This window comes from Dendrobium catenatum, unplaced genomic scaffold (genome assembly GCF_001605985.2).
Source record: "Dendrobium catenatum unplaced genomic scaffold, ASM160598v2 fragScaff_scaffold_777, whole genome shotgun sequence".
NCBI lineage: Eukaryota > Viridiplantae > Streptophyta > Magnoliopsida > Asparagales > Orchidaceae > Dendrobium > Dendrobium catenatum.
Window position 1 is genome coordinate 581,211 of NW_021319239.1, and position 16,071 is coordinate 597,281.

At 39.2% G+C, this 16,071-nt stretch overlaps 1 protein-coding gene across 3 annotated transcripts; it reads right to left on the reverse strand.

The window, feature by feature from the left end:
• Positions 1–316: 316 nt before the first annotated feature.
• LOC110115606 (6-phosphogluconate dehydrogenase, decarboxylating 1, chloroplastic) lies at positions 317–15,615 on the reverse strand. 3 transcript variants are annotated; one of them, XM_028696601.1, is made up of 3 exons: positions 13,924–15,613; positions 13,744–13,825; positions 317–383 (listed from the first exon to the last, which is right to left on the reverse strand). In XM_028696601.1, exons 1-3 carry the CDS (start codon positions 15,389–15,391, stop codon positions 338–340), a joined length of 1,596 nt encoding a protein of 531 aa, XP_028552434.1. In that variant the 5' UTR covers positions 15,392–15,613; the 3' UTR covers positions 317–337. The 3 variants fall into 3 exon arrangements, with proteins under 3 accessions (XP_028552434.1, XP_028552433.1, XP_020704536.1); XM_028696600.1 differs by lacking the exon at positions 317–383 and adding an exon at positions 2,841–3,194 and having other exon boundaries at positions 13,924–15,615; XM_020848877.2 differs by lacking the exon at positions 317–383 and having other exon boundaries at positions 13,728–13,829; positions 13,924–15,611.
• Positions 15,616–16,071: the final 456 nt, after the last annotated feature.

Below are 16,071 nucleotides of genomic sequence, written 5' to 3' on the forward strand. Positions count from 1 at the left end.
TTCCATAGTAGACCTACCCGGAATGAATCCAAATTGATTTTGAGAAACATTAGTATCACATCGTAACCTATGACAGCGTAAAACTTTAGACCTACCCGACATATTAAACACTATCGTTGCTAGGTCTCAAGTGTTGGATGAGAAAAGTGGGGTGTTGTATTAAGTAGTTAACAGCCAGCATAAAACTTATCAAATAATCATGACATGAATCCTTTAATACATTGTAAGTATTTCCACCATAAAAAAATAAAACTAACAAAAAAGAAACTTCAAAAGATGTCACCTTTTATAAGAAGCAAAGTTTTTTCAAACACACTTATCTTCGAGAGGAGAACTCTCAACTAGAAGATAAATTTGTTGAAATATCTTTCACGTTGACATTCCTACAACACAAACGTAAAAAAATTTAAATATTGTACCACTTTAATAAAAAGAATAAACCTAACCAAAATCTCCAGCAAGTCCAAAATTTAGAAAGATTATCAAGTACGAATCATTAACTCATCACTATATATTCCCCTCTGTATCCCATCTCCCAATACACATTTTTTCAAAAAATTTCTCCTACTCATAAAACCTTATAAATATCAACTCTAACTATATTACAATACCACAACTCTATTTCAGACGCTTGAAAATAAGAATTGGAATGATGCCATTGGGAAAGAGATGAATACTTTGAGAAAAAATTACTTGGAAAATTGTTGAACTATTAAAAGGGAAGAAAATGATAGGATGTATATGAATTTTTTTATAAAATATAGAAAAGCAAAAACCTAGATCAGCATAAAAAAAAGATTGGCAATCAAATGATATACTCATTCCAATAGAATTGACTACCAATAAATGTTTGTTCTTATTATGAAAATGTATATCATATGTATCTTAATTTCTCTCGTAGTCAATCATGGGTGGTCAACACAGTGGTATGATATAAAGAATGCTTTTCTATATAAGAATGTTAAAGAAAAAGTCTGCATGAATCTATCACCTAAATTTGATAGTTCATTTATAAAAACAAAGTGTACAAATTACAAAAGCTCTATATGACCTTAAACAATCTTTAAAAGCATGATTTGACATATTCACAAAAATCATGAATAAAGCTGGATACAAACAAAGCTAAGGATATCATACCCCCTTCATAAAATGCTCAACTAAAGGTAAAATCTCAATTCTCATTATATGATATAATTATCATAGGAGATGACAATAGAGAAAAGATGTTTCTCAAAAAAAAAAATCATGCTGAATAATTTGAAATCATAAAATTAAGAATACTCATATACTTCTTGCAAATCAAAGTTGCTTAGTTAAAATAAGACATGTTCCTATAAAACAAAAATGTCTTGAATCTTTTGGAAAAAAATTTAATAATAATTGATTATAAATCTTGTGAAATATCAACTAAATCAAGTCAAATATTGAACAGAGATGAAGAAAAAAAAATGAGAATTGATAATATCAAAAATTATTTAGAAAAATGATCTATCTCACACTAATCCACATAACACATTTACAATGAGTCTCATTAGTCAATTAATGCACAAACTAAAAAACCATCTTCAAGCTGCTTATAGATTATACCTTAAATCAAATCCTGGTAAATGAAATTTCTATAAAAAGAATGATTTTTTATAAATTGAAAGATGTCTTGATGCAAACTGTATAAGATCATTACTGTATAAAAGATCCACGAATGGATACTGCACTTTTTTTGGGAAGAAATCTCATGACTGAGAGAAGCAAGAAATAACTGTTGTTTCAAGATAAAACGTTGAATTTGAATATAAAGTTATTATCAAAAAAATCAATGAGCTTCTATGATTCATAATCATTTTAGAATATTTAAATATCAAATGAAAATGATCAATAAAGATATAAGCTGACAATAAATCTACCATCAGAATCATTTATAATCCAGTATACAATGATCTTACCAAGCATATGGAGAGAAACTCGAAAGTGTGTTGATTTGCACTCTATATATGCCAACAGGAATTAAATTTACAGACATTCTCACCAAAGGACTCTACAACCTTATGTTCAAAAATATTATAAGCAATTTAGGAATAGTATATTTATATGATCTAGTTTGAGAGAGTTTTGAATAATCACGGAACCTAGAAGTCAACAAATCTTGGTAGAGATCCTTGAGCGCATTGATTAACGATTCTAAACATTGAATTATCCTCTTATGACCCTTAAATTGAAATATGTGTGCCTCCACTTCCTCTTCTAGCCGCTGCCCATCTAGGGACTTTTTTTCCTTACCTTAAATAGTTTTGATTTTTTTCCATTGTAAAACTTCGAAAAAATCTATATATGTTTTCACACTTTATACAATGTACGATGATAACAAAATGTAAACGACATGACTGACAATTTATCAATTACTAAGAAGCGTATTACAAACATTAAGAAAAATGCTCCTAACAAAGAATGAAACATTTACCATTCAATAAAAAAATAACCTACCTTGAGTTGCAATACTTGGAATCACGCTCTCACAAGATCTAAACAGACGGGTGACTATCAATGTATCATATATACATGATACATAAATACAAGCATATAAAATCAAATAGTGAATTAATATATGTGCTACCAAGGTTACTCCATAATCAACACCAACTAATTATAATTATTGTAAAGATTAAACCTATCTTTATGAACATTAAATTATAATTTTTTTCCAATTGCAAAAATTGAAAGATGATTTCTGACATCTAATTAAAATCTATATTAACCCAATCCAACTTACATAATAATTAACACAATAATTAATCTACTGTAAAGTTAAAGAGTTAATAACCTTTCACCAAATTGCATGGAGAGGATAAACCAACAGTATCTCAAGGATAATAAAGAGGAAAGAGAATACAAGGAAGAAGAGGAGGGAGATGATGATTCACTATTGTTGCAGTTGATTCTTTAGCTAAAGTAGGGAAAGGCTTACAGTTGGTAGCACGAAAGAAGAAGGATAAATGCGGGCGGTTGTTGGCAGCTTGGAGAAGTAACAAGTGGAAGGATTTGCAATGCCCTAACATCTATCTTCTTAAATCAAGAGTTGAGGCAGTTGAAGATATGAAATTTTTGTGTTGATGGCAAGCTGAAAGCTCGAGCAATCTTCATGAAAGAGTAGGGGCATCGATTGTGTAAACAAAAGTGCTTTATTTGGGACTAGTCCAGTTCTGCTCAATCTCGTTTCACCACAACAGCGAATTTCAAAAATTAGTAAAAAAGTAACAATTCAGATTCAGTAAAAACCAACCTAAACAACTGGATTGCAACAAATGCCCAATTAAACCCTTCTTGTTTTACTACAGTGCCAAATATTACAGAATTATAATGGAACAACAAAATCACAACTACAATGAACCCATTTAAAATGGATCATAGCAACCCCACTTCATTAAGGCAAGCAATCAACAACAGATAGAAGATGGAAACATCCATATCAGTGGAATCTAAATTACCAAATCAGTAATGATGTGATACAGTGTCAGCACCTAGTTCCATCTATATAGCCATCATCAGCTTCTCAAGTGTTTTGACAGATAGCGACTAAGTCGTGATGAGTGTATTCCCTCTCAGGAGAATCCCTAAAAGGACATGCCCGGGACCACCAGAGGAACTCGCCCAAAGAGAACAACAGGAATTACTCGCCCACATCCGCCAAAGGCTCGCCCTATGTTGGGTGACTAGGAAGTTCCAAATTAAGCAAATAGATCGCCACATATCTCAATCAGATCTCCCCTCTGAGCTCACCAAACTCAACTATAGGAAAGTGCCTACCTCAAGGACTTCACACTCCATTCGACTGTCACTACTCGGCTCAAGGACTCTTCATCCCCGCAAACAACTCTACTCGCCTTTCATGACAAAGCGACCTTGAACTCCCTACGCCAATCGACAACCTGATTAGATGACTCGTCAAGTACGGATTCATCTCCTCTCAGGAATCTCTCATAGATTCTCCCTACACCTACTCGCCTCTCTTGAACTTGCTCAATGACACAAACAGCTCACCAGACATAGACTTCGCCCTCTTACAGCCTAACAAGAGGTAACACATGTCCTGGATTAGCGTGTAGTGTTATACGAGTATTCTAGGTGTAACATATATGTTTACTTTTGCAAGAAAAACTTTCTTGTTGCCCTCAAAACCCTATGAACAAAGGGTGGGACCAATTTGGGACCCTTTTTTAGACCTTTTAGACTCTTCTATGTCTTTTGGGCCTCTAGAGTCCTACTTCCTATATTTTTTTAAAGATAGTGGAGATTCCTCCAGCTTACTCTTTCCTCTCTAATCATTCTATTCTCAATTCTCACTAATAGATTCTCAGCTCAGCAGATAGAGATGCTAGTAAAGTTAAGTATCATCCACTGAATAAATATTATTCAACAACATCTAAGCATTTAAAATAAAATAGCAAATCCGTGTCTTTGTGTGTGATACAACCAAACCATTAAGAATTGGGGATATTCCAAACCTTCTGACCTATGCAACTGGCAACCAGAGGGAGATACAACCCATGCATTTATATCATATTGTATACAACATTCATTGATCACCTAAGAGTAGTTAATGGGAATTTATATCCAGCGAAGAATGGAGAGAGATGGGGTGGTATATTTGAGGTGTTTGATAAGTAATATATAGTTGAGATTCTACGCTTGATGTAACGAGTTGTGATGACGGAATGTATCTTAATTGAACAGTGCATTATGGGGATATAAAGGTTTTACTTAAATTGGGGTCATGACATTTGTAGTATTTCTGTGAAGAAGCATATTAATGAAGATGCAACTAGTTGAGTTAGGCATCAATTTGTCAACAATATAAGCAGAGCCACAGAAAGCATTGGCATACAAATATTTGTATGAGAATTTGGTGGTAATTTGTTGCACAGTAGCAAATATATAGATAAATATTTGGTTGTTGGAGAGGGCAACCTATTTAATAGGTAGAAAGCCATTAACACTATTATATCTACCGAATCAATTCGGCTTCAAGCATTAGCATGCCAATCATTTTGATGAGATGACAATCTTTGTGTTCGGCTACTCGATTTTATTCAAGGGCATAGAGATATGTTGAACCCATGTGAAAAATAATGCTTGAATGTTAGAATTAGTGTATTCTCCATCTTCATTAGAACTAAGTATTTAAATTTTATATTGAATTTTCATTCAACCAAGTTTTTGAACTAAATGAAGTTAGAGATTGTTTCATATTTGTTTTTCATAGGAAATTCCCAATAGAATCAAGAGAAGTCATCAATAAAATAAATATAAATTTCTATCTATGATTAGAGATAGTTGGATAGGTTCCCTATACATCACAATGGATGAGTTTTAGAGGTATATAACTATGTGACGTGGATGCAGCAAATGGAAATCTAGTAATGGGTACATCGGAGCTTAGAAAGTCTATCAGAGACGTGGCCGCCGATCTACGGCCACGATCAAGTCGATGTATTTTTTATTAGTATTATGTATTTGTCTTTTATTATCTTATGATTGTATTTGCTTTTGTTATTTTCCGCTCTTACCCCTTAAGGGAGGTCATGTGTAAGCCCAAAGGGCATTGTCGTCTTTTTTAATTTTGACTCCTTTGTATGAGACTATATATAGCCCTTATGTTCTCTTTTCATGTTTAAAGATTAAATGATAAAAATTTTCCATTGTTTGAGTTCCTGTGTGAGAGCTTGAGAGTGCTAGGGAGAGAAACCCCTTGAAAAGGGAATCGCATCACCCACCAGCCTTGGAAGAGTCTGGGCTCATGGTTAGTTCTCTTATTTCGTCTTCCCTCCACCAAATACCTCCGGCCCACCATCCCCCTCACCACCCCAAGCCGCCGAACACTTTAGCCTCACCCTCACCGTCGGATAAACCCCACATCTGCATCACCACCCGAGCCTACCTCTCTTTCCCCCAACACCACCCACGGCCAAACCGCAAGCCGCCAGCCCTCCCTTTGGTTTCCTTCCATCTTCACTCACCATCAAGCCTTTCCTAAATTAGGTTTCTTATTTTAGGTAACCGAATTATTAATCAAATTCAAATCTATTTGCATTTGAAATAGTTGCCTAAATTCTAAATCCTATTTTAGGAAATTTCCAAATTCATAACCTATTTGAATTTTAAATTAAATTGGGATGAAATCATTCATTCCAAATTTAATTTATTCATTTAAGGAAGCATTGATTGCCTTCATAAACCCTCCACCCTCACCCCATAGCCGCCGGCCCCCTCTCTTGGATCTAATTGTAATTGTTTCCAAAATTCCACTAAGCTCTCTTGGAAATAATTCCTATTTCCCCTCCATCCCTCTTGGCCGAAATCCCCCCATGCCCCTACCTATTTAATTTCTTTCCAAAGATAATTTCTCCAATGGAATTAAATTGAATCGCTCTCCCTCTCTCTTTCCCGCCGCCCCTCTCTCTCTCTCTCCCATCTTTAACTCCTCTCAATCAATAGGATTAATTAGGAAGTTATTTGAATTAATTTCCCTCCACAAAATCTGAACCTAACTTAATCCCCTACCCTCCTTCATTGCCCGGCCACCCTTGCCCGCTTCCCCGCTTCCCCGCTTCAACTCTTGAGAGAAACTTCTTTCTCTCTCGAGAAGTCTTCAAGGGAAGCAACCACAAACTTCTTCCACGCATCAACCCCTTCGACACCGATGAATGGCCGATCCATAGCTTGACTACGGATTCACTTACGACGAGTAAGGGAACGTCAACATCCACCACTCCACCTTCTTCGACTTCAACCCGGAAGTCGATAATTCCATTGAAGAGTACGTGGACCGCATCATCTTCACGCTTTCGGAGGCCATCGACGAGCAACTTGCCAACGTCCAGTGACAAATTGTTTCAGGACAATAGAAAGGGTGAATTTGTTCCCTCTTCATTTATCTTTCTAATATGCTAACCTTGTAGGTGGTGATTTAATCACAAAGTTCTCGTGCGTCGCCTTCTGCATGCGCTTAGTAAACGTAGGATTTGAGTTTACTTTTTATGTTGCTCATCTCAATGTTAGATTAGGGATTTTTGTTGAATAATTATTTAATTCGCATGTTGTTGAAATTCTAAGTTGTTTTGATAATTCAAGTGCTTAGCATGTGATTTGGCCTAAGCGTAGATACCCCTCTTACGTTTTCTTTTATAGTTTTGATTGCTAATAGTCTTAATTGTTGTTTGTTCTTATCACAATCGTGCAAGTTCTTAGCGCATTCCTTTAAAAGCATTATAGTCAGGCATCATCTGGTATCAGAGCATGGTTTGCTCTTAGTGCATGTGCTAGGATCCATCGTAGAGTTCTTTTTACCATCGTTAAGCTTTGTTAGTTGTTCCAACATTGCATTCCTTTCATTTAGCACCTTTTATGTTTGTTGTCCATACAATTATTGCATACATTTTGTAAGCTTTAAGTGTGTTTTCATTCATATAAATTGTTGTCCTTTACATCCTAGTCACCATAGGAGTTCCGTAGTGAATCCCAATGGACCCGGAACAACTTGGAAAGACTTTAGACTAACTGGTTGGTCAAATGACTACAATTAGCAAGCAACTTAAAGAGAATCAAGCCTACCTAGCTGAACTTCGTATGGACACAACTAAATGTTTTGACACACTTGAACGCTCTAGGGATCATCCAACCCCCTACACCCCATCTAGACCTCCTTCTATGTATAGGGATGATACCTATCAAGATGAGAGGCTGCATCGTGCCACTCATCGAGCTCCTTAGTATGCACACAACCATAACCATGACCTGACATAACACTGATGAAGAACATGAAAGTCGATGCTCCTACCTTTGAAGGAACCATCTATCCCCAGCTCTTTCTAGACTGGGCCAAAGGTATTGATAGCTTCTTCAAGTGGTATAATATCTCTGAGGGTAGGAATGTTAGTTTTGCTAAGATGAAGCTCACGGGTAGGGCAAGTCAGTTATGGTCCAATTTAGAAAGCCTTAAAGAAGCCCGAAACGAGTATCCCATCACTGACTGGCCATCCATGAAGCATAAACTTAAGCAGAAGTACTTGCCTCCCTCATACTTCCCCAGATTGTTGGATAGGTGGAATAGGCTGACTCAAGGCAACAAACCAGTTAAAGAGTACATTGCGTCCTTTGATGACTACATGATTCGCTGCAAAGGGGAGACCTCTACCACCCCCACGCAAATCTTGTCTATATTTCGTATTGGGTTGCAAGAGGATCTTCGCAACAAATTGTTTGCCTGGAACATCACTACACTTGTCAATGCCTACACCCTAGTGTTAGATCAAGAGGAAACCCGTTCCTAGCACCCGAGTCTATCCAATGACTCTAGGCCTTCCTACAAACCTTCCGATAGCTCCACTCACACTCTTACTACCCAACTGACCCCAGAGAGCACTACCCGACCACCCACTGGTCCTCCTGCACCTCGATCTGATTTTAGGACTAAACCTCCCACCCCGGATACCCCTCGGTCCAGTCCTGGGACCAACTGCTTTCGATGCCAGGGATATGGGTATATCGCTTCTCAGTGCTCCAGTCCATATAAAATCTCGATTATCGAGGAGATCACTAAGGACGATTTTGAGCCCAAGATTGATTAGATCCACCAAGTGGAAGATGAAGGCGAATTCTTCGAGGATGATGACACTGTTGTCCTCCATTGCCTTCAAAAACTGGACACATCTCCCATCTGCGAGGTGAGATGTGCGTTGTCACACCTTGCTCCCACTGATGACTGGCGTAGGACTGCGATTTTTCACACCTACACCAAAATCAAGGATAAGAACTATAAGTTCATAGTGGATAGTGGCAACTGCATCACTGTTGTATCCTTAGATTTTTGACAACGATATCCACATCTATGGGCGTTCGAACACCTGCGTGTTTGAACATGAGGGTAAAAAGATCAAGCTTTTATCATCGCAGAACCGGGTTAAGGATGACTCCAAATCCAACCATAACAAGTCCAAGAATGTACTGAACCTAGTCATCGCCAAGGTTCTGGATTCTGAGATTGCTCAAGGAGCACCCCTGTATGCCTTAGTCGGTCGTGAGATTCCCACTGAGTGTGACGACCCAATCCCTCAGGAAGTTCAACCTAATCTAGGCCAGTTTGCTGATGTCTTTTCCGATGATCTCCCAGATCAGTTACCTCCACTTAGAGACATTCAGCATATCATAGACTTTATCCCTGGAGTCTCCCTCCCTAACCTGCCATACTATCGCATAAACCCCACGGAACATGCTAACTCAAGAAGCAAATAAATAAGTGACATCGGAGCTTGGAAAGTCCGTCAGAGACGTGGTCGTAGATATACGGCCACGATCGAGTTGAAATATTTTTTAGTAGTATTATGTATTTGTCTTTTATTATTTTATGATTGTATTTGCTTTTATTTTTTTCTGCTCTTACCCCTTACTTAAAGGAAGTCGTGTGTAAGCCTAAAGGGCATTGTCGTCTTTTTTATTCTGAGTCCTTTGTATGAGGTTATATATAGCCCTCATGTTCTCTTTTCATGTTTAATAATTAAATAATAAAAAATTTCCATTGTTTGAGTTCCTTGGGAGAGAACCCTTGGAGAGGAAATCGCATCACCCACCAGCCTTAGAAGAGTCTGGGCTCATGATTAGTTCTCTTATTTTGTCTTCCCCCTCTTCCCCACCCAACACCTCCGGCCCACCATCCCCCTCACCACCTCAAGGCCAAGCTACCGGCCACTTTAGCCTCACCCTCACCACCGGATAAACCCCTCATCTCCACCACCACCCGAGCCTATCTCTCTTTCCCCCACCACTACCCACGGCCAAACCGCAAGTCGTTAGCCTCCCCTTGGTTTCCCTCCATCTTCACTCACCATTTTCATTCCAAATTTAATTTATTCATTTAAGAAAGCATTGATTGCCTTCATAAACCCCTCCACCCTCACCCCATAGCTGTCGACTACCAAACCCCTCCTCCTCCTCCTCCTCCTCCTCCTCGATCTAATTGGAATTGTTTCCAAAATTCCACTAAGCTCTCTTGGAAATAATTCCTATTTCCCCTCCACCCCTCTTGGCCAAAATCCCCCCATGCCCCCACCTATTTAGTTTCTTTCCAAAGATAATTTCCCCAATTGGAATTAAATTGAATCCCTCTCCCTCACTCTATCCCGCCACCCCTCTCTCTCTCTCCCTTCCTTAATTCCTCTCAATCAAGAGCATTAATTAGGAAGTTGTTTGAATTAATTTTCCTCCACAAAATATGAACCTAACTTAATCCCCTACCCTCCTTCATTAGTCGGCCACCCTTGCCCGCTTCCCTGCTTCAACTCTTGAGAGAAACTTCTTTCTCTCTCGAGAAGTGTTCAACGGAAGCAACCACAATCTTCATCCACGGATCAACCCCTTCGACACCAAAGAATGGCCGATCTGGAGCATGACTACATATTTTCTTACGACGAGCAAGGGAACGTCAACACCCTCCACTCCACCTTCGACAGTTCGACTTCAACCCGGAAGTCGATAATTCCATTGAAGAGTACGTGGACCGTATCATCTTCACGCTTTCGAAGGCCATCGACGAGCAACTTACCAGTGACAAATTGTTTCGGGATAATAACAAGGGTGAATTTCTTTCCTCTTCATTTATCTTTCTAATTTGCTAACCTTGAAGGTGGTGATTTAATCCCAAAGTTCTCGTACTCCGCCTTTTGCCTCCACTTAGTAAACGTAGGATTTGAGTTTACTTTCTATGTTGTTTATCTCAAATTTAGACTAGGGAGTTTTGTTGAATAACTACTTAATTCGCATGTTGTTGAAATTCTAAGTTGTTTTGATAATTCAAGTGCTTAGTATGTGATTTAGCCTAAGCATAGCTACCCCTCTTGCATTTTCTTTTATCATTTTGATTGCTAATAGACTTAATTGTTGTTTGTTCTTATCACAATCGTGCAAGTTCTTAGCGCATTCATTTAAAAGCATTGTAGTCCTGCATCATCTAGGACTCTTAGTTGGGTAGCACGATGTACAAGGAGATGGGTTGAGAGGAATAAGCATTGTTGGCTTATATAAAAAGTTGGAGTATCGAGTCGACATGGAAAAGATCTAAGGTTGATTGGAGAGAGAGCAGGGTGAGATTACTAGACAACTACAAAGATGGTTGAGGGGAAAAAGGCTGGATAGATCCCTTATGGAAGGGTCCCTTTATGAGAATTTAGTTTGACTTTGAGTCCTCGATTTTGTAGCTAGTGGCATCAAAGAAGACAAACATAGAATTTTCAGTAGTGAGTTGGTGAACTGATACAAGGTTCTAGAAGGGTTTGGGACCTTACATGTCAAATGGCGAATGGCGGACCATGGCGCAAAGTTCTTTGTAGAGTCATAATGAAAAATGCACGGCGCGGCGCACGCAATTTTAAACATGGCACAGATTATAAAATAATTTTAATATATTTATATATAATACCTTTAAATAGTAAATAATATGTTGATTTTAGCAAGATTTAAGCATAAATATCTGGCCAAATAGCAAAAATGACAACTTTAAATTTTACAGAAACTTACATTGATATATTTGAGCAGGATTTAAGCATAATTTAGTTTAAATCCTACCAAATAGCAAAAATGACAACTTTGAATCCAACAAAAAGTTAAATTTTTTGATATTTTATTAATTTTTTTATTTAATTATCAAATAATTAATTATAATATTAATATATAAATCTTAAAATTATAATTATAATTTATAGTTTACAATTTATAACATATTAATAAAATTGTGCACATTATTTACGCATTGCATCATGCACCATTGCTCATGCATGGCGCAAATAGTGCGAGTTATTTTGATGCATCGCGCCACTCCAAGCAAATAACACCATACATGTGCCATGCTGCGCCATACGCCATAGCGCACGCCATTTTGCGCCATTAACATGAATGTTTGGGACATGAAGTAGTTGGGAGACAAGTAGCTTATTGATCAATGTAGAAAGAATACCATGGCCAGTGAGTCAAAGGTAAAATGAGAGTTTTCCCTATAGTCGAGATACCAGTCGACATACCAGTCGACAATGGATATGGGTGATTCAACAAAGAGAGCATGAGATTATAGTTGGGACTATTGTAATTGAGGTCTTAACGATGCCAACACTTGATTGTTGAATAACCCCGTTCACCACATATCTAGAGCTAGCTCACCTATATAAAAATGTTAAAAGTCAACCAAGCTTGTCTGTGTTAGAGTTGTTTCGAGCTTAGCTTGAAGCAAGATTAAAGAATTGAGCTATCCATCTGTCCCTAGTTGTTACAAGTACCACATTGGGTTTCGACATCTTAAGTAGTTGGAGAACTCATTCAACTTCATTAGCAAAGTTTATTCCTTAATTGAATAGTAGGTAAAAGATATCGTCTAGACTTAGTGGTTGGATATTGCTTCTTATAGCTATCTTGAATGCTTAAGAGGCTGAAGGCAATTCGAGGTGTAAGGAATTATGTCTTTTAGATCTAATGAGGAGTCAGTTGTAGCTATGCTATGAATCTTAGCTTTGATTTCAAATAGGCATTGGATCATAGACTGATCCTTCATGACAATGTGATGAAGTTCATTTTCAGTTGAACTAATGCGAGAATGATTGGTGGGTTTGCAATCATTGTTCATTGGCAGTCCAAGATTTCAATGCCAGAGTCCAAAGTGAGAACCTATGGCAAAAGGGATGTAATAGAATATAAAGCAGATGTGAGGTTCTCGTCTATAAGACTCATGTATTGCATTAAGTACTACGAGTGATAAAACCTTCGTCACTAATAATTTGCTTTACAAGGAAAATGATAGATCCATCAAGGTACTCACCAAAGCCATTAGCCCGAAATATTTGAGAACTTTTGATCCCCGTACAAGGGGATTCTCTAATGTAAGTTGGACATTGATGATGCTTTTGATGTTGAATGTTAGAAATATTATTAGAGAGGAAATAGAGATATCCCCCATTTTGAGATAAGAGCTTTCATTATTTCTTGAATTGTTGGTTATTGAAGCTGCCAATGGACAAATGAAGTAGAGAGGTGCAAACAGGAAGGAAGCTAGGGGGAGGAAGGCACCAGGAGATATGAGCTAGAGAGAGTTGAGCCATGGGACTCTTTTCTCTAATACCATGAAAGCTTATCATAATCAATTCATATTATTAAACATAATGCACAGAAATCATTTCATTCATTAACCATGCAGAGACTATAGTAAAATCATACGGGTAAAGGTAGCAGGATTTGTTTTATACGAGTGGCTGTGATGGCTTGTGAGTTGTATACAAATAGATAAGCAGGGTACGGGTAAACTATAGCATAACTTATCAATAAAATTTTAAAAGGAACTCCTTGCACACCAAAAGTATTCCAAAGGACCCAACCAATAAAAGCAGTCTATTAAACCAAATGATGTGTAATTAATACACACCACAGATAAAACGGATAAACATGCCGGTTCATTCCCATAAACTATGCAATCTTAAAGCCATTTACAAAACCAATTAAAAACATACATCACAGAAATCTAATGAAATACAAAAAAATTAAAAATGACATTGTTTTCGTAAAAAAAACTAAACAAATATATATATATATATATATAAGGCAGAATCACCTTAAGCCTTGAATCAGGATTTTAGATGAAGCATGAAAGAGACGATACCATTAGGCATGAAATAGTAATCAAGGTGGAAAAAAACAAAAGAAAATAGTGAAAAAATTGACCTCATGGTATGCGAATAAATTGCTTCGAGCAATGTTTTCTGCAATGAGACCTCTGCAGTTGCGTCATTATTACAATCAAGGGCTACCTAGGTGAAACAACGATAGCAAACGGTAAATAGGATTTTAAATTTGATAAAATACCAACCAACTGAAGGTCGCGTTACTTAAGCACAGCAATACCCGGCTTGTTCTGCCGAGCAAGCTTTTTCCATTCAGTGTGGAATGACCCAGGGCGGTCTATCCTTTCATACGTATGAGCGCCAAAAAGATCTCTTTGTGCCTGGACCAGATTTGCTGGCAACCTTGCTCTTCTATATGTGTCAAAGTAAGCAAGGCTGGCGCACATACCTGGAGTGCTAATCCCTGCTTCAATGGCCAGGCCCACAACCCTTCTCCATGCTGCCTGCCTTTGAACCATCTCCCTCGCAAACTCTGGATCTACAATCAAATTGGCCAAAACCCGGTTCCTCTCATAAGCCTTTTTTATCCTGTCCAGGAACCGTGCCCTTATGATGCAACCGCCTTTCCAGATCCTAGCCAATTCCCCCAAATTGAGGTTCCAGGCTTTCTCCGCACTCTTTGCCCTAAGTAAGTTCATCCCTTGAGCATAGCTGCATATCTTGGAAGCGTACAGAGCCTGTCTTACGTCGTCAATCAGCCTCTTCTTGTCAATGGATCTACCGGTGTTTACATTGACATCGCCCTTGATCCCAGCCTCTTCTAGAATCCTAGCAGCAGACACCCTCTCCTCCTTCAACCCACTAAGGTAACGGCAGTCAAGAGAAGCGGCAATGGTAGGGGCAGCAATGGAAAGATCTGCCGCCTGCTGGACTGTCCATTTGCCCGTCCCCTTCATCCCTGTCTTATCGAGAATCTTGTCAACTAGATCTCCCTCACAGTGTTCATCCTTAACATTAAAGATATCGGCGGTGATCTCGATGAGGAAGCTCTCGAGCTCTCCAAGATTCCAGTCAGCAAAAATCTCAGCAAGCTCAGAGTTGGAGAGGCCGCCAATGGTCTTCAGGACGTCATATGCCTCAGATATGAGCTGCATATCGCCGTATTCAATGCCGTTATGAACCATCTTGACGAAGTTTCCGGAGCCGCCCTCCCCCACATAGGTGACGCAGGGTCCGTCATCGACCTGCGCGGCCACACGAGTAACGATCTTCTCTATGTTTTTGTATGCCTGAAAGGATCCTCCAGGCATGAGGGAAGGACCATGGCGGGCACCATCTTCGCCGCCAGAGACGCCCATGCCGAGATAGAGAAGGCCGCAAGCAGCGGCGTCACGGATGCGGCGCTCGGTATTCTCGTACCACTCGTTTCCTCCGTCTATGATGGCGTCGCCGGGCTCCATGAATTGGGAGAGCGTGTTGATGGTCTCGTCGACGGGGGCACCGGCCTTAACGAGGATGATAATGGAGCGCGGCCGCTGGATCGAAAGCACAAAATCAGCAGGAGAGTGGTGACCAGATATGGGCAGACCACCCTCGGAAGCCGCGCGACCGACGGTCTCGTCAACTTTTGACGCCGTACGATTGTAAACGGAGATCGGGAAGCCCTTCTCCGCAATGTTAAGGGCTAGGTTCTGGCCCATCACAGCCAACCCCGCCAACCCGATCCGTGAAAGCGCAGCAGCCTCCATCAAGGTTTAGGGTTCCAGCGGAAGCACCGAGAAACGAATGGCTCAAGGATAATAAAGGAGCAGCAGCGGAGTGTTTTGGAATAGAAGTGAGGACGAATAGACAGGAGCATGTGACTGCTGAAGAAATAAGATTGGAAATCGACCGTCGATGTCCTCTATCCCACAGTACGTAGCGATCTCAGAACCCTGAAGCCGATTGGTCTGCCTCGGCCAGTTCGCCCTGCAAGCGGGCGTCACAATGGATAATGGTGCAGCAATCTTGTTGCCTGAGGGTGCTTTTGGGACGAACTTTTATTAGGTCCAGTGTAAGAATGTAGAGGAACGTCCTGTCGGAGATAAAATTCCATCAAAAAATTCTGTATTTGCTCGGTATTACTAGGCATTATTTGATGATAACGAGGAATACCGCTTTGTGAAGATCAATATCGAGTTATACCGAGGAATACCGAGTTGTACCGAGTTTTTTCTAGGAAAAACTCGGTACAACTTTTGTATAACTCAGTATTGCTCGGTATAGCTCGGTATAACTCGGTATTGGGTCTTCACGTGATGGTATTCCTCGTTATTGTTTGATATTGCTCGGTATTTGCTCGGTATTTCTCATTTTTTGGCGCGATTTGGCCTCCGACCGGACATTTCTCTACGTCCGGTCGGAGGACGTAATAATTGTTCTTTTGGGA

Bases quoted from the DNA above. Each gene is read 5' to 3' on its own strand.
- LOC110115606 (XM_028696600.1), bottom strand. From the start codon at position 15,391: ATGGAGGCTGCTGCGCTTTCACGGATCGGGTTGGCGGGGTTGGCTGTG. The intron at 13,826-13,923 runs GTATTGCTGTGC...TCACCTAGGTAG, and splicing joins TGCTCGGCAGAACAAGCCGG to CCCTTGATTGTAATAATGAC. The intron at 3,195-13,743 runs GTCAATTTTTTC...GAGATTGAGCAG, and splicing joins ATTTATTCGCATACCATGAG to AACTGGACTAGTCCCAAATA.